We start from the raw sequence: 26,378 nt of genomic DNA on the forward strand, positions 1-26,378 counted from the left end.
GCTCAAGACAAAACTGGCACAATTTCTCCCTGCTTCTCCTTGGCAGAAGAAGGGTCCATTCACAGGGGACTTGGGATCACTGTCTTGGGGCAAAGCGCTTCCCTCTCCAGGATGTTGGAATCCTCTTTAGCTGCCTGTCAGGACTGTAGCATGATTTAACATCTATAATTCAGGAGGGTGAAGTCACAGCTTGTGATTTAAAAGACCAAGCGGGAACCACAGCTGCTTGGAGTTGCTTACTAAAGAGACTGGGGAGTTTTAGAAGGGATTGACAATGCCTGGACTTTCAATGAAATTTGAAGAGCACCTGGAGGGCGAATGCCATGCTGCAAGGGAAGGATGAAGCCTGCTTCATCTTTCTGGAGATATAAGATGAATCTGTGTCACAAATCACAGTGCTAGGAAGGCTGGGGTGTTTGGGGACTGGGTTTTGGGCTCTTTATGCAATGCCACTGCAAAATTCAGACCTGGAGCTGGTTTTGAGCCAGTCCCCAAAGGAAGACTTTTATGCAGAATCCATTTTAAGTAAAACCATAAAATTCTTCCCACTACATTAGCACTTCCCATGCAGAAGTCTCAGGCATGTTGCAAACTGCAGTTAAACAAGGCTTAGAGTCCTAATGCAAAGTAAACTTTATTATCCCAGACTGGATAGCTGAGGTGCAAACACCCTCTTTTATGAGCTGCTGCTGCATGTGCCTGCAGGCAGGAAGGAAACATCCATCATGCATTTAATTGCACAGAAACATTTCTGGAGAGAGGTCTGGTTTGGACTTCCCTTGGGATTCGGTTTATATTCTGAGACCTGAGTAATGGTGGCTCTTGTGGTTTTATTTAAAGCAGTGAGAAGGCAATGTCACTTCCTCAGGTGAATGTGTCACACTGTTCCCAGCATATTCCTGCAGCAGTGAGCTTCTCCACTTCACAGGGAATAGGCTAAGGTCAGAGGACATAAGCCGGGCTGTTATTGGCACCACTGATTTGCTGCTGGCAGAGCCTGGTTTACATTTACTCACTTCTGTTCGCAGGAGATCCACCAAACACATTGTCTGTAACACCACTGCCTCAGACGAAGGCTTCGAGAAGGTGAAGGTGTCTGTGAGAGTGGACAAGGCCAAGATACATCAGGAGCTGCAGTACGAGTATGTGGAGGATCCAACCATCCTGAGGATTGAGCCCGAGTGGAGCATCTTCAGGTGAGCATCCCAGGAACACACCCTACCAGCTTCCCTTATTTTCTCCTGCAGCACTGATATGTTTGTGATGGTCTTTGATACAGAAAAGTGCTTTCCAAGATCCTACTTCCCAGATCCCCAAAACCATGAGAGCTGGTGGACTTGCCCCTTGGGAAGACAATAAATGCCAGCAATGCTCTCTGTATTCACTGTAGCACCTTGGATTTCCATAGCTGTGTGTACTCCTGGGACAAAATTTCCAAAGAGCCTTGTGAGGGATGGGCTGGAGCCATGTTCTTTCTCCAAATCAACTCGGTGTAGCCCAAAGCTAAATGAACCTTCACTAGCAGACTTCAGCTTCCTTGCTGGCTTAATGCAGCAAAATCAAGCTGCAACTGCTCACCAGAAGCTTGCCCTGGGGACTTCATGTTTTAATTACAAAGGCAGGTACAGCAGGTCTCCAGTCTGATGTTGAAGTTTTCTCCCTCTTTACTGCAGCCTGGTGTTTATCTCCAGTACCCAGATGCTCCCTCAGTGGTATCACAGTCCCCCGTAGCTGTTGTGTTCCTAAAGGCTGCAATTCTTACTTTTTTTTCTGGTCATGACTATGTTTTGTGTCCCATTCGGCTGGGTCCACAGTTTTTTATGGTGATAGCACCAGTCAAATATCCATTAGCCTCTTAGACCCAGACATAAACATCATGACTGTGCTTAGAGAAGGGAATAGTCCTTGGGTTTGAAAGCAATTCTCACCTTCTCCCAGCCTTACCTGCTGGCTTAGGAATAAGTATTGCTTGTTTGGTTATCATGCCTGGAAGCCCCAAGGCCATCTCCTGAGATGAAATACAAAGGGAGCCCAGGTCCCTGCCCTACCAAAGGGTCTTTCTCCTTGTTAGGCATCCTTTTTGCTCTTTGGCTCATTGATGCTGCTTTGGTGAATTCAGAAGGTTCGTGCAATGTCTGAGTATAGCATTTGCTCTGGTTGTGGAAGGCATCAAAGTGTTACCCAAATACTCTCTGAATCCTGCAGAAATGGTCTCAGGAATAGAGGAACTAGCTACTAAATGTGCTGGTATTTCCTTGAAAAGATACAAAATAAGAAATCTTAGTGTCCCTTCATTCATCCACTGTAACTCTCTGCTCCCCTGTCAAACCGGACTGATTGGAGTATCTGGGGATTAGGAGCAGGACTCGTAAATCCCCTCAGTTCAGCTCCCCTCCAGAAGATGTTTTCACAAATCAATTAGCGCCTTTAATTACCATGAGGGAATTTACTGATTTAGCCGGATTGAATCTTTACACATTGGGCTCGAAGCTTTAGTGTCTGGATTTTCCATTTGGAGGTTTTATTTTCAGTCAGACTTCAGGTTATCAGTGAAATGAGAAATCGCTTTAGTCCCTTCCTTATTAAAGTGAGTTTAGTGCTGCTTAAAAGGTGTAAGATTGACAGCCCAGGAGAGTGAATTCGCCTTTTATCCCCAGGAAAGCTACAGAACGGGCCCTTCCTTCACCTGGCTTCAGGCCTGGCTGGGAGGTGAGAGGAGAAGCTCTCCAGAGCCTGTTTGCTCCCTGGTTTCTCTTCTGAAGCTCCCAGCAAGAGACAAAGAAGCAGCCAAGGAGAGGTTGGAGGTGGAATGGCCCAGCTTTGCCTGGCCCTGAGTTGCAGAGGATCTGCATCCCATTGCTTTCTGCCATGGATCTCCCATCCTCCTCCCAGCATAAAGCAAATTAAGAAGAGTTGCCTGTTTCACAGGTGCCAGCTTATTTGCAGGGTCCGTAGCTGCTAGGATGGATGACTGGGACTCTGTCTCATCATTCAGATACAGCCTCTAACTTACACTCTTTGGTACCTCTAAAATAGAAAGCATCCACTTGATCAGTAGCAGGAGACTAATTTTAACCAGGTCTACCCACTGCACCTCTGCCTTTGTGCCCTTTCTTTTGCACTTTTGAATTATTTTGAATTGTAACCTTGGAGGAGGGTGCAGAGAGAGAAGATGCAGTATCCAGGATTCCCTCTGTGGTTCAGGGTGTCTGAGCCCATTTTTTGGACAATCACTGTTAAGCCATGGAGCTCCGTCCTGAGTTTGTAATGGAGACAAAGCAAGGCATCCACAGAGAGCTGGATAAAAGTGCAGCCAGCTCAACTACTGGGAATCAAACAAGAAATAAGTTAGTCGAGAGACACGTGGATCTGGAGATTGACCGAGGAGGCTCTTCCTTGCTATATTTGTTATGCAGTATGATTCATTACAGCAAATCTCTGATTCATCACTCCTGGCTGTGGGGCTAAGCTGTTTTGAGGGACAGATGATTGCTACTAAACCAGCTTTGCAAAATTAGTGAATGAATGTACCCAGACTGGCTTAAAACCTTCTCAAGTGCCATTTTCCAAGACAATAAAGAAAAGATTACTGCTAATTTACTCACATCGCCAAAAAAAATGAGTCACGCTGGGCTGGCAGGTACCTAGAATTTTATAAGGCTCTATTAATACATTTGATCTGGGTTTGATTTGAATTACGTCCAGCAATTATCTGAGTCTGCAGAGAGAAAATTACGCTTAGAGCTTTTGGGACAAAAAAAAAAAAGAAAAAAGAGTTAAATTAAGAAAGCTCTTAGTCTTAGCACCTCTGACATTTTGCTGAGCAGAAGTGTCTGTCACTACTCTGATCTGGGTGAGAAGTGGCTACAACTGGGCATTCACCCGCAGCCACAGAAGGCAGTGGCTACCAGTTTTGACGTGAAGGCAAACAGCAGTTGAATTTGCTGGATTTGCAAGCCAGAGTGAGTTTTCAGGTGATGTCTTCAGTGAACAGAATTTCTTTGGCTTTTATTTTATTTTATTTTATTTTATTTTATTTTATTTTATTTTATTTTATTTTTTTTTCCAGAGAGAAGGTCCCTCTCTGATCCTCTGCTGTAGCTTTGCTTAATAAGTGTGGCTGGAGCCTGCAAGCTCGGTTTCCAAACCAAATACAGAATTTTTAACACGTGTTTTAAAAACTGTGTGCACAGACTCAGTTGATTAAATAAAAGGATTTATTTATATATACACACACTCATATATAGATATATATATATGCACACACATTTGATATGTCTGGAACACATAAAACTGTTGAGTAAATACACAAAATCCCTTCTAGTTTGAATCAGCAGAGATTCATAAAAAATAATAAATAATAATTAAAATAATAAAGGCCCACAGCCAAAAATCCAGAAGAAGCAGGACAATGGGGAAACAAAAACTTGGTTTATGCCCTTCTCCTCTGGTTCTTGACAAGCCAGGTCTCCCTGGTTGATGTCAGGAACACTTAGCATGAAGTTGCATTTTAGGGAGGGTGTATTTTTCCCTATAGGGAAAGGATGGGAAGCTCTCTTATGAATAAGAACTTGAGGTACCCTGCAGAACTCAAAGCCACGTATGATCCATGGATCAGTCTGTACAGCCTTTTCTTGCAAGACCATAAGGAACCTCTCAGAGAAGTATCACAGGAGCACCTGCAGGGAGATATAGTTGTGACAATGTTCATGGGTAGAGCTCATGGCTTCACCACAAGCTCTTGAGAAAGATTTGGGGTTTGTGGTCAGAGCTATGATCACACCTTTGCTATGCTGGGGTTTAGAACAAAAGCGTCTCCTTGTTTTGAAAAGATGATAACTTTTTATTGCAATGCGGGTGCCCTCCTCACACCACCCTTCCTCCACCAGTCCTTAAGATGACTTCAAATTTACAGGCTTCTTGGTCAAAGTTATGTTTAAACTAGTAAATACTTAATTCAGGGCTACCCTTGGACCTAAAGCCAGCTAGCTTGCATAGCCCCCATCCATACCATCAAATAATCTTTCTCCTTGAAATTCAGTATAGCTTTACCCATTCTGCTTATTGGAAGTGCTCTCTGGCCCTTGCAATGCCTTGAACATGACCAGGCTTTGCCTGGGAGGGTAGTAAGGCACTTTAAACCAAGCCAGAGTACTGCTAACAGCTTAAAAGCATGGATGTCCACCAGCCAGTGTTTGAGCTGGTGTCCTGGCCCTGTTTGGGCTAACGGGGTGGAAGCAGCTAGAAGGACTGAAGCACAGTCCTAGCTAGCTGCATCCAGCTCTCTGACACCTGATAGCCACACTGCTGAGCAGAGGTGTATATCTGCTTTAATTCCTACCTACCTCATCTGTGTAATAATAAAACATAAACGAGGAACATGGAAAACAAAATTAGAACTGGGAGAGATCTGTTGACCAGCCCAGGCTTCTGCCTTACAGTTTATTTATTCCCTGGTGTTTTCTTCAGTCTTATTTGTAATGCACTTGTTTCACATTTCGCGCATGTAGAGGTTTACCTAGAGGCAGGAAAAGGATGCTGGGCTTTCTTTTCCCAGCCCCACATAAATCCATCTGATTTCTGCATGGCTTTCCCTCCCGTTCTCAGCAAAGAGTTCCAGGAAATAATTTGAAGCCTGGACAGTTTCCAAGGGGAGTTACAGATGCAGGTGCTGAAACCGATGAGAATGCTCCTCATCCCTGGGAAACCTTCAGCTCCATAGCAGAGACTGGGTATTGTTGATGTTTCCTCACCTTGCCTTGGCTGCCTGAGCCCTGAGAGCTGAGGTTTTTGATTTCTCAGGTAACTCTTCCCCATCCAGCCCTTGCACCACGTTGCCCCTGCAGCAGGCACCCATGGGCTGCAAGCGGAGATCTGACCCTCGCAGAACAGTGCTGCTTTTGTTTGGGATGGCCAAACCTGCCTGTGGTGAACCCTTCCCCTCCATGCAGAGTTCAAAGCCATCCCACACACTGGCTCCTACTAAAGCCTGTGAACGCTCCTTTGCACTTTCCTTCCTCTCTCTCCTACACACGAGAGGCAAAGGAATGGAAAGAGGGTTGAAAGCTGTTTCCTTCTGGTGAGGCTGACTGCAGGGAATGAAAAGGGCTCTGTCTCCATCTCCCCTTCTTAAGCTGGGCTGAGGGAGATGTTATAAAAGCAATAACATCAACTAAATGTAAGGTCATGGCTTGTATAAATCAACTTTCTCAGGAAATCAAGTTTTGGCTGAGCAAAAGGACACAGTGATTAGAAATCTCTACTCTGTCAAAGGTTGGTTCTATACACTTTGCAGAGCATATCTGCCTGGGTCACTAAATGAAGCAAAGCAAATGCCTTATTCAGACCAAGTCTGAAGACTTTGGCTCTGTTTCTTCTAGACGTGGTGGGACTGGGTTCCCTGGCAGCATTGAAGTAGGTGGCTCCATGAAGTGGCATTTCCTTATTCAGAATGGTGCTTTCTATAGCAAGTTTAATATTGAAGACAGAACTACAGACCCCAAACAAGGCAGAACTGAATCCTCTATGGTTGCTCGCACTGGACAGTTTCTATACTTTTTTTTTTTTTTTAAACTCTCTTCTTTAAATGAAATAGAAGATATCAGCTATAGACCATTCCAAAAAGCCTCTTCTAGATTTCCTGCTCTTCTCATTATCAAAGTTGTGATTGCTCAGTCCTGATAATGGAACACACAGACGCTGCTTGACATGTCAGTTTCAACAAGCATACAGTTTTAATTCTTTCTCCACCTATAAATTAATGAAAAAAATCCTATTTGGTTTGGTTTGGTTTGCTTTGTGTTCTTTCCTAGAGGTCTGTGAGATGTGGTCAGGCACTTTGCAATAAACATTTAGGAAAATAGACAACCCACTGCTGGTTTAATATCAGGACTGGTATGTATTAGATGGGTTTATGCTTTTCTTTCATTTCATCTTCTCTAGTGGCAACACTCCCATTGCTGTGTGGGGAACTCACCTAGACCTGATCCAGAACCCCCAGATCCGGGCAAAGCATGGTGGAAAGGAACACGTCAATGTGAGTATTGCTGCTGGGCTGGGGACTGCAGGAGGAAATGTCCGGGGTGGTGACAGAGGCTTCCTAACAGCTGTGGAGGCTGAAATCTCCTGTTGCATCCATAAAAGAGAGCATGGCTTCCTTTAAGATTACCCCATCCTCTCTCCATGAAGGAGCACTGGACCAAGGAGGGAACAGAGAGAGCAGTCCTTCAGCTCCTGGTCTCTGCTGAGCCTGATTCTTCTGTTGGCTCAAAGATACCTGTCCTCTCTCTTGTCCTATGCACATCTGATGCTATTTATTATCTATGCCTATTCATACACAGACTCAAATTCAGGGTGTGCTGGGAGCAGAAGGGACTGTGTATAGTAGTACTCTGTCCGTTCCCTGACCCATTTGGGATCCTGCAAAAGTGTATCCAGAGTTAATCAGCCACATTTACAGCCCAGCTCAGCTCTCGGTGACCAATTGCCTCATGAACACTGGTGAAACTGTGGTAGATCCGAAAAGAAAACACGGGAATATAGGCTAAATTAATGCAGAAAGACTGCAGTCTGCAAATGGAGACTTAAATTTTGGTCTTATCCCAGCTTCCCTGTGAACTCTACTGTGTCGCCCTTCATAAAGCCAAATCCAAAGCAATCTTGTCACCTCTCACATCCCATCAGATTCAGGAAATACCTTTTGATGTTGGTTTCTGGCCTGATGTAAATCTCAGTGGGCAATCTTCCAGGCCCTCATGAACTATGGGAAAACCCCGGTCCACTTCATTATGTATGTATGTAGGTATGCTTTGGTAATGTGTCGTGTTTCTGGGCACAGCACGGCCAAATATTTCTCAAGCTTGCTGCAGAATTAGAAGCCTGCACGACTTCATCACATTCTTCCTGCAGACTCCAGCTCTTGCATGACACAATAGAGTCAAACAATTATGCCATTGTGCACTTGATGAAGCCTATTCATCATCTTACAAGTGCTCGTGATGAACTGCCCACCAGTTTTGCATCAGGAAGTGCTCTTTTGGTGCTCAGAGCCCGGTAGTGCCTGGCGAGACCAGGATGCACAGTGCTAGGAACCATGTCATAGAAAGGTGAAAGCTCAGATCCTGAAAATCAACCAGATGTAATTTCTAGGGGCTTAAAATGGGAGTCAGGGATAATAGCCTTTCACAATCTATTACCCCTTTGTCAGATACACAAAAAAGTAGGTTTTAGTAGTCAGGTTTGGAACTGGACTTCAGTGTGTCCTGAAAGTTACCCCATTGTCTTCTCCACTGCAGCTTGCTGGGTATCATTTCATGTAGTTGGCTGTGCAAACAGGAATATCCTGGACAGAAATAAGCATGTACTGCACATATATTTGTGGAATGATCTGTAGAGTGTGAGAGTTAACTGCAGGATGGTTGTGGGGCTTTGATGAGCTTCCACTGTCAAAAAAAACCAAACCAAACCAAAACAAACCAAAACAAAACAAAAAAACCTTCTTATTTCTAGAAGGAAAGAAAACCTGGCAACCCCAGAGGCTGAACTCCCTCAGAGCAGAGGCACAGGATGACCAGTTGCAATACAAACTGTTCTACACACCAGTCCGAGCAAATCTTCCCTAATCCTTCCCTTGATTGCCTGATGGGTTTCGGGCATGCTTTGAAGCAGGAAAGCACCAGTTTGCCTCTTGATAACCAAGGAGGTCTGCTCCTCAGTGTCCTCTGCTAGGCTAGCATTTCCTTGGGAGGTATCAGCCCACTAGCAGAGCTGGAGGCATTTCCATAAACTCTGCCTGTGTTGGGTTTCTCTCCCCAGAACTGCGAGGTGCAGAACAGCACGGAGATGACCTGCCAGGCACCAGCACTGGCTGTTGACCCTAATCACCAGTCTGAGCTAGCTGAGCGTCCAGAGGAGTTTGGCTTCATTCTCGACAATGTGCAGTCCCTGCTGATCCTCAACAAAACCAACTTCACCTACTACCCAAACCCAGTCTTTGAGGTTTTCAATCCCTCGGGGATCCTGGAGCTGAAGCCAGGAAGTCCAATCATACTGAAGGTGAGATGGGGACCAAGGACGGGATGAGGATGGTAAGACACATGCTGCCTGTGGTCTTTCTGTGTCTGCTAGCACCCCACTAATCACAGTGGCATCCCCAGAGATTTCCTCCACTCTTTGCACCCATCCTATTGCATCATATCAGAGTCACCATCAGCAAACACTGCACCAGTCACTGCTCAGCATCTTCCAATACCCGAAAACTACAAAATATGAATTCCTGCTCTAGCTAAATGTGCGCCACCTAAATTTGCAACCACTGTTGTTTGCCAGAGAAAATTTTCAACCACTGTGGCAGAGCTGGCAGGTAAATACCCAAACCTATTTCTTTCTTGGGTTTTAGAGACCTTCCTCTCACTCCCAGGCAAATCCCACAGCAGTCTTCTGTCATTTTTGTAATCTGGGCAGCTACACAAAGAAGGAATTTTATGCTTGAACATTTCCATATCAGCACCGGTATGTGGCACATACACAAAGAAATATTTGTGCACGCAGAATACCTGCTTGCACATTTGGAAATATGTTTCAGTATAGCCTGAATGTTTTCTGAGGGCCTGTTTGTTCAAGACTTGTATGCAATGCTTTAGTTCCAGAGACAGAAACAGGACAAGCTGTTTTGACTGATGACAGTCTATTCATCCCTATTGTCTTCTGTAGGATTTTTTAATTGTTTTTTTCTTGCTAAGTTAGTGAACGGTGAAGCTTGAATGTTGAGTTCAATGTTAACACTTGTGTAACAGAAGCAAACCAAAATTGGAAGGAAAACTCTTTTCTGACATGTTATTTTTGGTGGGATGATACTCTTTTCTGTCCAGGGCAAGAACCTGATCCCACCAGTGGCAGGAGGGAATGCCAAACTGAACTACACTGTTCTGGTTGGTGAGAAGCCCTGTGTGGTGACCGTATCAGATGTGCAGCTACTGTGTGAGTCCCCAAACCTCATTGGACGGCACAAGGTGATGGTAAGTGATGCCTGAAACTCAGCTTTTCTTCCCTGGGTGAGCTGGGAGGGCACAAAAATGCTGAGGAGCTGGCAGAGATCTAGGAGTTTGCATCATCATTTACCTTATGTAGAGCCTACAAATATCAGAATCCCCTCTTGATGTAATATCCCCATCAATCCTAGAAAAGCAACTTGGAGATCTTTAAGGACAGTGAGGGACTTTTTGTAATCAAAACTTCAGGAAAGTTTTCTTCTCTTCTTTCTTCATACAGACGGTATGAATCCCAGATGCTCGTGTGAGTTCATACATGTAGCATATTCCCTACACGACATATTTTGTTAAATTCATCACAGTCCCCAGCAACTACCAGCATGTTGGTGGCTAAAATTCATCTTAATATAGGAGAAAAGAACATGGGGGATATGGACTGTAGTGTGACTTTGAGATTATGACATCTGTACAACTTAGTGCAATCTTGCATATCCTTCCTGGAACCTATGAAAAATGAACCTAGTGATTACATCAGAGGGAGCTTCTTCCTCTATCCACTGATTTATTCACTCCTTTACTTGCCTCTCAGCAATTTGCATGCCTCAGTGCTGTTGCCTGATAAACAGCACATCAGCAAACTCATCTGAGTCGTACGGAGCTGTGGGTGGAAACACAACAAAGACTAATAACTGACATCAGACATGTGGATGATCAATGTTTTTCGTTGCCTGAGATCAACTTTTTTTCCACCTCTCTGTTGCCCTCCCAAATCTGTCATGTATTTATTTAATTTGATGCAGTGAGATTTGTAGAATTTGATAGAGACGCACCACATGGCTCTTAAAAAGAATAAATAAAATGAAAGAATTTTCTGCAGTCTTTTAGAGAATAGAGAGTTTATGGTGACTATCCTTGGTCCCAATTGTGACTGCTGCTGGATACCTCACACTGGCTACTTAACTTCTCTGTGCTGAAGTTTATCATCTGGAAAATAGAGGTAATAATCCTTTTCAGCCATGCAAATATGCTGTGGCTCTCAATTCATTGTAAAGCACATAAAGACACTCCAAGAGGAGCAATAATGAAGTGAGAGATTTTCTCTGTGTGAATACCAAAGCTTTTGAACACGGCAATATATGTTCCCTGTCATTTTCATGAATGTAATTAAACATATGGTTAGTCAGAGATGGACAAAAACAGCCCTGGAGAGATAGAGCTCAAAGTCAGGTGAGCAATAATCAACCCCTGGGGATCAGGGAGGATGAACATCTGGCCGGGCCTTACTAATTGGAAAGTCTCCCCTGTTCCTGCAGCTTGGGACAGCTTAAGTGAAGAAAATAATCCCTTTCTGAGGATGCTGATCAAACAGGAGATTCTGCTGGAAATGTGGGAAGATGATCCCATTGAAGCCTTTTAATGAGCATCACTGTTAGGGGCAAGTTACAGATTTCTCTGTCAAAAGCCAACACTGAGACAAACCCTTGACAGTGTCTGGGCTGGGAACCAAACAGGGAAGGTTACCTCTGATGGAGGCCAGTGCTCAAGGATGGACTTTGCATCTGGAAGTTACCAGGGGAACAGCTGGGCTGGGAAATGCCCCTTCAGCATGGCACAGCAGCTCTGTTGCCCATGTCTCCCATGAATGTCACTCTGAGGGTCAGGACAATTGACAGGTAGCTCTCCCAGGTCCTTCTCCTGCTTCTGCCGATGACTACCTGTGTAACTTTGAGACAACTGCTGCACAAACCCTTTCCTGCAAATGGAAATGGCCTGGATCTGAGAGGAGACCATGGGCTGAATTAACCAATGTAACGCTGTGATTATTTCAAAGGGAAGGAACGGTGACAGTGCCACATGTTGATGTCAAGATAGTTTTGCTCTAGTTCAGCTATCTTTTGTAGAATAACTGAGTTAAATACTTGAAAAAATATGAAAGAACAAGGCCAGAGCAATGGTTTATAAGGACAGAATAAGATCCGGAGGCAAGCTGTTTTCCAAGTAAGAGAAATAGAAATAAGGAAGATTCATGTGTAATCATGGTAGAGAAGGTCTGCAATGAAGAGATGGAGTACACTCGAAGGGATGCTGGTGTTCTGTGTATTCATTTACATGTGGAAAATTACCCAGGCGTCTTTGTATGGAGAGATGGTCAAATTTAGCAATTGAAATTCAGGGCACAATTCATATTATCCTAAGGCAAACATTTATATTTTGCCAGGGCAAACTTGCACTAGGAAAGACACTACCCACAGTCAAGTTTTACAGAACAGGACCTAAGAAAATCTCTCTTGAACCATTACAAGTTGTCCCTAAAACTTTGCTGGAGAAAATTGGGCTCTGCCATAGTGCCATTTGGAGCAAATGCCATATTAATAGGCCTAACAAGTGCCAAGCTGTTGGTTGGCGATATGGAATTCAGTTGTCTGGGAGGTGTTACTAGCTTCCTTGGAAAACACTCGGGGCTCAAGAAATAAAGTAGGGCCATATCTCTATATTTTATTATTCTCATTTAAGCGCTCACAAATAGCACTGCAAACTTGCAGGCTTTCTTCTCCAAGAGACAGATTCCATTAGATCCCAGCAGTTTGATTTGTGGACTGTGAGGCTTTTCCAGTGTTGAAAACATCTTTAGAGAGGAACTTTGCTAGACGCCTCCCTCTAGGAGTCCAAATTCTCTTATAGCTAATAGAGAGAAATGGGAACTTGTGCTGAATAAAGCGTCTCATCCTAATGTCAAAGCAGGTGTCAAAAGCAGCTGGCATGAATCACACGCTGAAAGTGCCTTTTCTCTGCGTTGACTCTAAAAGCATGCTGTAATGTCCAACTCAGATGTGCATGTCAAAAGTTTGGTGAGAGGAATCCCACCCACAGAGCCAGGCTGTTCGGCGGGCTTTCAGGACAGACTTGTATTGGGGACAGGAATTTGATTGTTTGACTCTAGTCTGAAACTCCATCAATGGACTCATTTCACTGCCAGGCCCAGACGAAAAGGACCACTGTAGGAAGCAGAAAATGAAATATAATGACTCAGTTTATTGATCCACCGTGACAGGAAGGAAATTGTGCAAACTGGTGAGCCAATTTTGTTGTCATCTTGGAAGGATTTGGGACACTGCTCTAGGTCAAACAGCAATAGTTTGGAGTGAGTAGATTAGCTTTTGACTTTGGAAGCTTGTCTTCTCAGCTGAGCTTGCCACATGCCAACACCAAAACTCTACATTTGCAGGCTTTCTGAAGTGGAGTTGAGCCATATATCTTGGAATAGACAGGAAAACTATGGACTGATGGTTCTTTGACTTACTAGGTTGTTCCTTGGCCACTGAAGATGCTCTACAAATCATCAATATCATGCTACAATAGGGTCATCAAACTCTATTGCCTGGTCAGATGAGCTTAGATTTGGTTTAGTTGCTCACTGTGGACACTGTTCTCTTTCTAGAGCACATCTCCAAATGTTTAGGGGTATTCAGGGGGTAAGAGGACCTCGTGGATGGAAATGACATATTTCCAGGTATTCACCTCTGTCCTGTGCGAGACATAAGGGTTCCAGCTAGGTGGTTTTGACCAGGACCCACTGTGGAACAGCCTACAGCTGGTGTTAGAGCAAAACAGGCATCTTCTGAGTGGTTGTAACGTGGCTCCATAAATCATTTCTAGATGATGGAGACACAACATTCATGTCCCCAGCAAGGGCTGTGGTGGTGAGGAGTGAGAGCAGCTTGGAAGATTTGCATTAATTCATAACTCTTTGCTTCATTTTTTTTTTTTTTTTTGCTGGCTGCAACCTCTTGAAACCTAGGGAAGAAACCTGAGTAAGTGCCTGAGCTGAGGCATGGAAAGTTTGGGATTAACACATATGCATGCAGGCTGGAAACAGACTGATTAACTGAGAGCCAGTGGGATGTAGAGCAAGACTGGACACTAGGCTGAGATGAAGGCTGTTTGCCTGACTGCTAGGGGAGCTGAGAAGGAGACAAAGAGCTCCTCATAAAGGAGATAGGTAAAGGTTCGATTGCATATGTCAGGGGTCCCACTTGCAGTGGGAGGGGGAAGCATGTAGCCCTGGGTCTTGCCTGGCAGACAGATTTTTCACTTTGTGAAGGACCAGCTTTTTTTCTTCAGGACAAACCTTGGCAGGGATGAAGTGATGGGATGCACCATTTCACAATTCTTCAAGCTCTTTGCATGGCATCTTCCTAGGTTTATGCTGATCCACAGCCAGTGTTCCCCTACCACAGCCCAGTCCTAGAAGCCTTCCTTTTATATCTCAGACTAGTCAGCAGTGCTTTTCCCCCTGCCACTCAAACTTGTCCTGTTTTACAGATAGTCTTGAACAGCTTTGTAGTAGCCTTGAACAAATGGCACCCTGTGGGATTGCTGTTGGGATTGGTGTTCATGTTGGATAAATGGGCTCCCATCAGACTTTCTTCAGCAGAGTGTTTAGTTGGACATGCAACAGTACTGCTTGCAGGGTTTCTTTCTGGCTATTAAAAGCAAAGTTTAACACAGAAACGTGTCCCAGAGGCCTGAGAACCTCTGAGAGTGCAGGGAGAACAGAATGCTCTGTTTGGCTCCCTGTCCCCTGGTGAGCATGTGAAGTCCATTAGCCAATATGACCAAGCAGAACATGTGGCTAAGAGAAGGGCTGTAAAGAGGATGGGCCAGGCTCTGTGGGCTTTTTTTTTTTTTTTTTCCTATTCGAGTGGTTTCCTGTTCGAGTGGTTTCCAGATACTTTTTTCTCAACTTGATGAGTCAAAAGCAAATTGTGACTGTAATTTTGGCATACCCAGTGCCCTGGCCTCTCCTGTGCCAGCTGTCTGTGTCAAATGTCTCCTGTTCCATAATGAAGTTAGCACCCATCAGTCTATAACTAAGAGCAATGCGTCATGTATGTGTTCTCGGACTAACTGACAGCAGGCAGTGCAACACAGCATAGCTGTTCAGGACATAGGGTGGAAAACCCTAAAAGAAACCCTGAATTGATATGTAGCCAGGGCATTGGGCATGGTAAGGTTTGTCTCACCTGAGACATGGTAAGATTTGTCTCACCCGAGAGTTCTTTGCTGGTTTGGTCTATGGTGACACTACCAACAGAGCTGGTTCTACAAGATATTTCAGATGGTTTTAGCTTTTATATCTGAATACTTCATGCCCTGTTTAATTTGAGAGGTCATGATTCGTGTGCTATCATGGGAGCTTGACTTGCATAGCAGCAGTAGTTGGGGTGATGGTGGAGTTCCTCCCTGTTCCTGCTTGTACGGGATTTTCAACGCAACTTTCTCCTGCCTTCCCTCTAGGCTCGTGTAGGAGGGATGGAGTTCTCCCCGGGGATGGTCTACATCTCTCCAGACAGCCCCCTCAGCTTGCCAGCTATCGTCAGCATCGCGGTGGCTGGTGGTCTGCTCATCATCTTCATCGTGGCTGTGCTGATTGCCTACAAGCGCAAGTCCCGAGAAAGTGACTTGACCCTCAAGCGTCTGCAGATGCAGATGGACAACCTGGAGTCCAGGGTGGCACTGGAGTGCAAAGAAGGTATGATGGGGAAAGAAGGTATGATGTGGGAGAAGACTCCCACAGTGTCAGGAGACAGGGATCCAGCCACAAAGCTTTGAGCCAAAATATCACCAAGAAATGGGAGTTGTGGGGTTGGCTCAAGCCTAGATCTAATCTGACTTTGCCCATTTTCCCCAAATCCTTTATTCCTCCACCTTGTCTTACCTGCACTGGCTAACTCAGTGTCCAGAAGGAGCCTTGGCATATGGTCCTGAGGAAAGGTTATGTGATGGGAAGGGTGAGCCTGCTCTTGTCCACCTTCTTCTTCTCCATCTGTTGCTTCTCCATCTATACCTTAGTCTCATGCACATGGGTCTGAAGGCCTTTTCCATTATGATGAGGGAGAGTTGGACTGTCATTGATGCATGTCTTGTTCCCTTTTTGTGTCAGCCTTTGCGGAGCTGCAGACGGATATTCATGAGCTGACAAGTGACCTAGATGGAGCTGGGATCCCTTTCCTTGATTACCGAACCTACACCATGAGGGTGCTTTTCCCTGGCATTGAAGATCACCCAGTCCTGAGAGACCTGGAGGTATGAAATCAACATCACCAGCTGCCAGCTCCTCTCATGCCCTGAATGCAAAAGATGTGCCAGTGGTGGGGACATGATGGCTTTCAATGCTGTGTCTTCCCAGGGACAAAACAGCACCTCGTTAAAAGTCCAGATTGAAAAGGGAGGATGATTTTTGCTATCTTAGATGTTAAATTCTGTTTGATCACTCATTTACTTAGAAGAGTCCCATACATCTATGTGCATTAGGTCTGCTGCTTTAAGATCCTCCTTGGTCTCCATCCTATTGGGGTTTATTTTTTAGACAGTGCAGGGTCCATAGAAATAGTCCTACAGCAGAGCAGCATATCTGCCTGTACCACACCAGCTTTGTCTATTGCTGATTCTACCCGGAGTCCTTTCTTCCTGGCAACACCTTCAGAAATAACCTGCATTCTCTGAAGGAGGTTCACCTTTGCTCTGTGGTTTGCAGTGAGGTCAGAAACCTCCAGGAGCAATCCGCTCATAACCTGCCCACATCTGCCCCCTTCATCCCAGCTCTCCATACAGCAGTGGTGGGAGGATGGTGAGACACTGCCCAGCTCTGGACAGGATCTGCTCAAGGGATACCTGGCCCAGAGAAGCAGGTAACACACCACGGCCAAGGCCAGGGAGGTCCTTGGCTGAGCTTTCTGCAAAGTCTTTGGCAAGCTCTGTGCTTCAGAGAGGCTCTGGCATGTGCTGGTGAGATTGCTGGAGGCCAAGACTGGGGTGAGTTGGCAGGGAGGAGGAATAGAAGCTGGCGCAGGCAATACCATGCTTGGCTGTCTGTGTAATCAGAGGTTCCTGCTACTCTGCGCTCATGCCCTTCAGGAGAGCCAAACTTCATCAAACTATATGGTGAGAACCATTAAAAAATGATCTGGAAGCAATGAGGACTGTTGGGAATGAGTGGGAGGCTGCATTACACATTGGCTATTGTAGAGATTTGCCTTCGGGATGCAGGAAGAGTAGCCTTGAGCTGTTTTCCCTCAGGAAAAGCAGCTCAGCAAATGCAACAAGTGAGCACAAAAGATGAGGGGAGGTGAATTTCTCCCCTGTGTATATACACACATACAAACACTTTCATCATACCCATGGCCAGCTTCAACTTGTATATTCATCAGCCTCAGCCAGCTGACCACAGAATGGCATCTGACCCTGCAGACTTTTTACCATAGATGCTCCCATATGAATATACATGCAGAGAGACACAGAGCCAACGTTTCAATCTATCACCTTTGATCTTCTCTTCCCTTGATTTCATTTTATTTTAAATTATTTTATTTTTCCCCTTAATCCTCTTTAAAGCTTCTGCATCTCTTTCGATGTCAACATCTTTGGCTACCAACAAACATGGCAAGGCAGTTCCATTCTGCTCCTTTCTCTGTAGCACCTAGAAGGAGTTTATATTTATTGGGAAAAGGCCCCAACAGAGATCCTGCAGCGAGCAGGTCTTACTTATTTCCAGCTCATTTGGTAATTAACTGCTTCCAGATGCGCTACAAAATACTTTTCTTGTTATTTTTTTTTATTTCTCCGTAATAACCCGGGGATAGACAATATTAAATGTTCAAGCAAGTGAGTTAAAAATAATTATTAGCAGGATGGGTGGTAGTGGTTGGTTGGTTGGTTGTCTCAAGCTATTTAGTAAGTAATTTATTTGCTGTATGCAAAAAGAGTTAAGATCTCCAATTTCCAGAATAAAAAAGTAATGATTCTTTAAGGTGACTTGCATTACTCGGTTGTTTAAGCATGCCAACTTGTTTTGGATTGAAGTGCCAAAACTGGGAGGTTTCATGAATACATGCCTTAGTAGCATGTGTTTCTCTGTGTTGTGACTTTCCAGCTTCCAGGGAAGCTTTCTGAAGGGCAGAAAGAGCTTCAGTGACATGAAGGAATGAGTTTGGAGTTCTCTATTTAGGACCACACTGGTGCAGCAGATAAAGGGATGTAGTATATCCACAGAGTATGGCTTCATTTTGATCCAGAGGCAGAAGAGCAGGAAAGGGTAGTGCCCACTGCAGATTGTGGGATCTAGGCTCCAGTGCTGAGGTTCTAAATTGTTTTATTTTAAAAGATAGTTCACTAGCCTCTCACAAATGAGAAATACATCAGAGCCTTACCAACCTCCCTGACTCTGAACCATCTCACCTACCAAGCCCTGGGGTCCCACCTCAGTAGGACTTCCAAAACAGGTCCCAGCTCTTTTGCCGTCTCACACCTTCTTCTATCTAGTTTTTCAAACCAAGACCCATCTCCATGCTCACCACCTCAACTGTATCTCTTCATCTCATCAAAACATGACTCTTGGGGTTCTTTCTCCTTTCACATTCTTACTACCCCTCCCAGCTCCCTGAAGCAGAACCCCCAAACCTGTGTCCTGTAGTCCACACATTGCACCTTCCCTGTACCCAAGCACCTACTGAAGGACAGCTGATGTGTGGTTACTTGCTGGGATGTGGTGGGAAGGAGACCTAGATAGGTCAAACCAACAGGAGACCCACATAACCTTTCCAGCATTGACTTAGACTGTTTTTCTCTGTAAGCAGGTTTCTTGCAGGGATAAAAAGAGGTGTTAGGGGAGGACAGAGTGAGATTTCAGTCTGACTGCAATAAAAACACAATATACTGTGGTACAACATCCAGGCATCAGCAATCTCCACTAAATGTTCAGGGATGCAGGGATGGAAAATAATCATCTGGCTGTGGTTAGGAGGTCCCTCTGGCTTCCTAATCTTCAGATGATGTATGGACTCGCTTCCTTTTCACAGGACTATCCTGTAAAGCAGAAGGAAGTGCTTACCTGACTTCTAGATTAAAAAAAAAAAAAATCTTTTAAATTGTCTTTGCTGTTTGAGGCAGCTTTTCCTTTTTCCTGTCTTAGATCTGCCTTCTGCTTGATGTTGAAGTGTACAGTTGGAGGATATGGAGGGCTGAGGGCAGAGAAGTAGCAATAGGTGTACAGCCCTTTTGGGAATGGCCTGACAGTAGGTAGTGAGGGAAAGGTATAAACTCCTTGTCTTCTCATACAGGTCCCTGGCTACAGGCAGGAACGAGTGGAGAAAGGCCTCAAGCTCTTTGCACAGCTCATCAACAACAAGGTTTTCCTGCTGTCCTTCATCCGCACGCTGGAGTCCCAGCGCAGCTTCTCCATGCGGGACCGTGGCAACGTGGCCTCGCTGATCATGACAGTGCTGCAGAGCAAGCTGGAGTACGCTACGGATGTCCTCAAGCAGCTCTTGGCTGACCTCATAGACAAAAATCTGGAGAGCAAGAACCACCCCAAGCTGCTTCTCCGGAGGTAAACATACCTGGGGCTAGACCAAGCTGGGAAGGGCAACCTGTGCCCCACTAACATGAGCATGATAGTCCATTTTGGAGGAAAAGGACAAATTAGCTTGATTTTGTTTTTTTTGCAGCAGGGTATGAAATCAGGATGGTGTACAGCCACAGCTCACATGCCCCTGTAGGGCTGGCATGAAGCTGTGTGCAGGCAGGTGTGAATAAGGCAGGTAGGGTTGAATGAAAGCTTAACTGCTTTCCCTTGCTGGTTTTCTGCTCTCTGGCTTCATTCAAGACTTCCCAGCACAGGGTTCCTTCCCCTAGAAGACATTCCTCTTTCTTCCTGGCATCCTCTCCACATTTCCTCCCCTTTCAGCAAGTGTGTCTGTAGATCTCTCTCCGTTTCATCTGCAACCAAAAACCAGCCAACAATTAAAGTTTCACTGCTGCACTATCAATAGATTTTAGCGTGGATTTTCCGGAAAGCTTCGTAAGGGCAGCAAGATCCCATGTTTCATAATCCTTATTTTGGATTTGTGTTCTACTTATATCACAAAGAACAGGCCGTATAATATACTTCGTCTGTGTGGTGAGTAAATTGGCTGTTACTTTATCTTGCCTGAGGTGGACTGCCCTGCTGTGCTTCTTGTTTCTGAGTCGCCTCCGGACACATGTGGAGTCTTCTTCAGCTGCATCATGGGATCTCCTGTCTCTTCCTGGGCATTGGCTTTGGGAGCTGGCTGAAACCAGAAGGCAGAGCTGAGCAGGACAACAGAAATGGTTTCATAAAGGGCACGAGTTTGGGTTTGTGCTTCCTGGCCAGATCCAAGGTCTAAAGGCCAGGGTTGTGTGGGAAACCTTGAGTTACAAATCTACTGCTCTGCAATTAATGTACTTTCCCTGCTTAGGGAAATCAGCCCTTTCTCCTTTTAGGATGACATTCATCCTCTCCTTTCCATTGTCTGAACCAACCCTTCTGATTCAAGCCAGGACCTGAAGTAAAACCAGGGGGAGTCTACTGAGTACAGATGGCCTTTGCCACTGCTGAAAGCTGTGTTTGAAGGGCCCTGAGCTGATGACGATGGATGGCTCAGGCAGAGGAGAGGTCTGTGGTGCCTGCTGGGGAGAATTTCTTCTGGCACAGAGCCCACCATGAAGTACGAGAAAAAAAAAAAAAAAAAAGAGCAGTAGGCACTTCCTGGCATTCAGGGCAGCAAAGCCAGGGGCAGAGACCAGACTTTAGTGCCAGTTGACTCCCTGAGTCCTACAGCCTGGCTGGCATCCTCCCCCAAGCTGTCCCCAAGCCTCCTCTCTGTGCTTTTCCTCTGATGCTGGATGGCACTGCCTTCTTCCAGTTGTCCCTTCACTTGATCTTCTCCTTTCTTTTTCCCTTTCTCCATCTCTTTGTCTTCCCTCGTTGTTCATTTGTATTTTCTCCTGTCTTCTTCCTTTTTTTTCCCTTCTTCCAGCTCTTTTCCAACTGTACTCCTATTTGTTGGAAATGCAATGTGGCCTTTAGAAGAAGAGACAGTGAACATTGAAGACACCTCCACTGTGTCAAGCTTTGAAAGCACAAGGAGATCTCAGAGATGACATCCACAGACCCAAAGAGATCAAAGTTGCCTGGGCAACAAAAATTTTACATCCTCTGCGAGGATGATAAAGTGTGGAGTGTGCTGGACTTGAGGTTAATGCCATCATCAATGGGGAACAGTGGCTAGGTGACCGTGACCGAGGGGAATACAAGCAAACAGACTGGTTTGGACAGAGGCAACTCCACACAGAGACAGAGCAATGATTGCTGTAGGCAGAGGAAATGAGACCAAATTTATGCGGAAGGACTAGGGAATTTAAAATGCAAGCTGCATCCCTAAGCAAGAAACCTTGGGTGGCCTTGGTGAAGGCCAGAACCAGCAAATCCCACTTTTACTCATTCAAGCAAGGACTCTTGTTTTTTTCTTGAGCAAAATCATTGTGTGTACTGGAGCCAACACAACCTTATTCTGTGCTCCTGGTGTCCAAACCAAATTAACAAGTCCAAGTTAGTGATTCTGTAGGAAAAGTTCACCCTGAAGACTCAGGATGGATTTTTGCTTGGTTGAGGATAGAGTTCAAGGGCTACGGGAGTAGTTCTGTGAATGTGCCACATTGATACATTGGGGAGTATAATCAGTCCCAAATACCAGGGAGATAATCATTACCAGATAAAAGCCCCTCATATTTGATAGATTTATCCTCCCTGAGCATCTCTGAGAAGGATTCCTAACTTGTCATCTTTCTTTCGTTGATGGACAAACTGCAGAACAGACATGCAAAGACTTCCTTAGCCACAGGAGAATTACTATGGCAGTAAGGACATGACTGAAGGTTTCCTAAATCCAAAGCTAAAATAGAGACTCTGGGATGTGCTTAATCCTGATGGTGCCATGCCTGACTTTCCAAGGGGCTCAGAGACCTGGGCATTAAGATGCACGCTGCCCATCTTTCAACCAGCCCTTTGATATAGCTAACATGACTCACTCATTTCCAATTTGTTTTTTTGTCCTGGTCTGATTTTAGGACAGAGTCCGTGGCTGAGAAAATGCTCACCAACTGGTTCACCTTCCTTCTGTACAAGTTCCTTAAGGTAAGAGAAGCAGAAGGCCTGGATGAACAGCTGCTTTAATGCATTGCTTCTTGGCAGGGTTTAGTTGGGGTAGCATTGACTTTGCAGGACACTCACCAGCAAAAGAGTGAAATGACCTGCGACACCCTCTGAGCCCTCTCATTACTTCTGGAAGGTCTCTTTTGAGTGATAGGTAATAAAAAAGAGGCTTTCATCCTTCAAGACCTCTTTGTTGGGGGAGTGTAGGGGTAGGACATGAGGGGGAATGGCTTTAAACTGCAAAGGAGAAGGTGTAGATTACATATTAGAAAGAAATTCTTTACTGTGAAGGTAGTGAGGCCCTGTCCCAGGCTGCCCAGAGGAGCTGTGGCTGCCCCATCCCTGGCAGTGCCCAAGGCCAGGCTGGATGGGGCTGGGGGCAGCCTGGGCTGGTGGGAGGTGTCCCTGCCATGGCAGGGGGCTGGAATTAGATTATCGTTAAGGTCCTTTCCAACCCAAACCAGTCTATGATTCTATGATAATTGCTCTTGTACCATACTCAGACCAAGCCTTTTGGAGAGAGGTGACTTTTCACCGTCCTGCCACTCTCAGCACTGTTGCTAGATCTCCCTACACCTCACCTTACACCACTAGGACAGGATAGCCATCCTCTGCTTGGAAATTCAAAGCTTTACAAACCAGTCCCATTCCCCCGAGCCTTCCCAAACCCCAGGAACAACCAGTCTGAATGCATGGGGAAGTTTTGAAGGTCCCTGGCAGGTAATTTCAGTGGCTCTAGTACCAGATTCCCACTTGCAGCTGAAAGGTAAGGATACAAGGAGGTGACTTTTATAATAGTCTTCCCCCCCACTCAGCTACTTGTCTTCTTGCCTTAGCCTGAGCAGTGGCCTGATAAGGGCAAGAGACAGGCACACACTAGCAATATGTTGCTGGAAGATAAGCTAATTAAGTGGGAGACAGGTGTAGGAACTGAGAAAGGGGCCACTTGGCTTCAGATTATTAATTTGTTGTTGCTGGGATTTACACCAGAGGAAAATGACCTCGCTCAGTGAGTTGGGACACAGCGCAAGAGGGGAGGGCAAGGTGGGAAGAAAGGGAGAAAGGTCAGAGGCATGAAAGAGAAGGGAAGAGAAGAAAGAACAAGGAGGGGTGCATGGACACGAGTGTGCAGAGTGAGGGCAGCAACAGAGGAGAGGACAGGAAAAGTGTGGGAAGAGTGGACTGGGAGTGAATGAAGGGAATGGGACATGAGAGAAGCAGGTACTTTATTGGCCCTGCCTGTGGGCTCCTTGTTGCTGTCCTAGCCTGGTCCCTACACACCCAACATCACCGGTGCAACCACACAGCTCCAGGGGTGCATCTCCCCTGGGTCAGGAGCTGCTCCTGCCCAAGCATCCCTGCTTGCCTCCAGCACGAGAGTGCCCAGGGAGAGTGTGGGCTCTGCCCAGACACCCAGGATGGGGCACCAGTGGTCCTAACCCCTGCCAAGCCCTGCCTCCAGGTCCTCCAGGACCCGTCCCACTGCCTGCTCTGGTGCAAAGCTCTGGCCCAGTGGCAGTGACTTGACACCCAAAGGAGAGACAGAGGTGCCTATCATGCCATGAGCTACCCATGGCCAACAAGTGTGGTTTTGGAGATGGTTCGTTGTTATTTCTTGAGAACTCTGGGAGAACCTGCTGGACACATGGGCTGGTGTGGAATCACACGGTAATTCACCCAGTGATTGACTTGTCACTGGGGTGGCGAGCTGCAGCAATCACTGATATGCTATATGGGTTGGGGATCCAGGTTTTCACCTCTGTCCCTCCTGGTTGACCTGGTTGTTAACTCTCATCCCTGCAGGAGTGTGCTGGTGAACCTCTGTTCTCCCTCTTCTGTGCCATCAAGCAGCAGATGGAAAAAGGTCCCATCGACTCAATCACTGGGGAGGCCAGGTACTCGCTGAGTGAGGACAAGCTTATCCGACAGCAGATAGACTACAAGACACTGGTGAGTGCTCTGAGCATGTTCTCCTATGAGCTTGTCCAGCTTCTTCTAGAAACAGGGAATTTCAAGGAAAGAAGTCGGTGAAGGGCATGTTGACCACCTGAACAATTTCTTCTTGCAACCCAGCAGGATAACCCTGATGAGGATCCACTAGTTGCATCCCCTGTCACAACAAAGTTTGTGGCTGAACTATATGTTTGCAAAGCATGTTTGCAAAGACGACTGCTTCCAATTTACCGCCACTGTGCCCTATCCCATGCCCAGACCATCTCCAGTTCCCCAAGGACATTGTTTGTTGGGTGAAGAGGTCTGCTCTCACTGCAGGTTAGGCTGACAGTCCTTTGCCATTGACTGGGTTAGGTGAGGTCCAGGAGCACTGGAAGACAAATGTGAACCTTGGGTCATGTAAATGCCAGTGAAAGTGTAGACAATAGATATGAACAATATACCCTGTTCTGGTAGACAAACCATTTTTTACATCTACCCCTTTTCCTTGGAGTGATGCCCATCCCTCCAACTCCTAAGGTCGAAGGTAGTGGTCTTCCTCCAGCAGTAGCTGGGGTTGTCACTGCAGTTGTCACCACCCTGAGATCTTCAGCAGGAGGACTGTGATGTCCACAGTAGGGTTTCTTCCTCCTCTTGCTTGAGACCACCTGGAGGTATTTTCATCCCCTTTCTCTCCATCCTCCCCCTGGGCCCCAGCACCAGTGGCAGAGCTGCCCTGTGCCCAGGCTGGGCACACAATCACAGTTTCTTTGACCTTCCTTAGGTCTTAGCTCAGGTGGGCTGACTCTACAAATGTCTGTTTTTCTTCACTGACTATGATCTAGAGCCTAGCTTCAGTTGAATCCAAGTCTAATGAGGGGGTAGACTTCACTTCTTAAATGAGACTGCAATTTAATTTGCATTCTAAAAATGGGACTTTCCTATTAAATCACCAGGGTAGTGCTTCTTTTCTATTAGATGTGGTTGTCTGGCAATTTGGAGGCCTGATCTTACATGGAGAGAGTGAGCAAAAGGGAGAAAAATTCAGGCACAGGGTGATCACTTTCACCGAAGGAAATCCCTCCGATCCTTTTAGGCTTGATATAAAGCAGCCAGCAAAGGGTAGTAATTATACATCAGCCTGAACAAAGCTCTCCTCCATTTGCTTTGTATTGTTTGATGTTAATCAGCTCTCCCTCTTACATCTCAAGAGCAGGCAAATATATCCCGATAGGAATCTTAGCAGATTTACAGAGATCAGCTTCGGTGAAGGAGATTAAGAAGAAACAGAATATGAATAAGATCATTCTTTCCTTTCTGTTTCTCCTTATTTCTCTTATAATTTGTTCTTCCCCTACCTTTTTTAAGCAGACATTATTCTGTCATCTTTTGTCAAAAATATATAGTAATGAAATAAAGCAAGGACTGATTCAGTGTTTGTAATATAAGAATTCCCTGAATGTCCCAAGCGCATCTGGTCACCACTATGAGTTCGTAGTGCATGTAGCTAAAATTCATTGGGTTGTTCATGTTTCATGAGTGCTAGATGGTTGCTCAATTGAGTTAAATCACAAGTCTAGCAATGTGGCACATTGAAACAGTTTGTTTATTGTTGTTATTCCAGGAAGGCAAGGCCAGGGCTTCTTTGGAAGGGGGTTATTCTATAGTTTTCATTAATCATGACCAAATATTTTAAGGCACGATTTCAAATATGGTTTGAATGAAAAGCAAATCCAAAGAAATTGACTTATCCAGGGAGACAAAAGCAGACAGAGCAATTTCAGACATCTGGAATTACTGATTTTACAATATGCACCTCGTTTACTAAATTTAGATTGTTTTGATCTGATTTCTTTCCAGGCCAGATAGCTCCAATTTGCTGTGTGCCAGGTCCTATAGTTCTCCAAGGAAGCAGTCCTCAGTGGGCTAAGGTCTTTGCACTGCATAGCAGTTTGTGTATGTACAAGGGATTTTTCAGTCCAGGGGAAACTGAGGTAGTTACAGATGTGATTTGCTAGAATAAATGTGCAGCAGCTAAACAGCAGGTCATCTCCCAAGCTGTACACCTCAGAGAAGCACCCTCTGGTGCTAATGTCTCCACTAACAGTCAGTGAGCATCATCTCTGGTCTGTAGTGTTATTAAAAGCCCAGCTAGATTATTGCATCTATGAAAGACGAGAAGTTTTCATCCCTGCTGGCTACCATCTGCCTTTGCCAGAATCCACGATTTTTTAGCCATTCACCAAACCAGAGCCTAGCTGTAAAAACCTTGCTCCCTACCGCCACTGCTCTGCTCTCACCGGGAGATGAAAGACTATCCATCTCCTGCATCAGCTTCATTTCTCTTGACACAAATAATGCAGAGGAGCAAAGGCCTCGATGTGTGTCGGAAGCTGTCAAGAGGATTGGATAATTAGTGCTCGGGGGTGGCAGGAGGGAGCTGC

General features: G+C 45.5%; 1 protein-coding gene across 3 annotated transcripts in view; it reads left to right on the forward strand.

The window, feature by feature from the left end:
• The window catches only part of PLXNA4 (plexin A4), a 418,723-nt gene that overhangs the window by 354,780 nt on the left and 37,565 nt on the right, over positions 1-26,378 (forward strand). For all 3 annotated transcript variants that reach the window (XM_035566562.2, XM_035566559.1, XM_035566560.1), the window contains exons 16-24: positions 1,029-1,196; positions 6,943-7,036; positions 8,815-9,054; positions 9,870-10,016; positions 15,288-15,522; positions 15,934-16,076; positions 19,109-19,377; positions 21,918-21,984; positions 23,806-23,952. In XM_035566562.2, the coding sequence (XP_035422455.1) occupies positions 1,029-1,196; positions 6,943-7,036; positions 8,815-9,054; positions 9,870-10,016; positions 15,288-15,522; positions 15,934-16,076; positions 19,109-19,377; positions 21,918-21,984; positions 23,806-23,952 (1,510 nt within the window). The remainder of the gene's footprint in view (positions 1-1,028; positions 1,197-6,942; positions 7,037-8,814; positions 9,055-9,869; positions 10,017-15,287; positions 15,523-15,933; positions 16,077-19,108; positions 19,378-21,917; positions 21,985-23,805; positions 23,953-26,378) is intronic.

This window comes from Cygnus atratus, chromosome 1 (assembly GCF_013377495.2).
Source record: "Cygnus atratus isolate AKBS03 ecotype Queensland, Australia chromosome 1, CAtr_DNAZoo_HiC_assembly, whole genome shotgun sequence".
Lineage (NCBI taxonomy): Eukaryota > Metazoa > Chordata > Aves > Anseriformes > Anatidae > Cygnus > Cygnus atratus.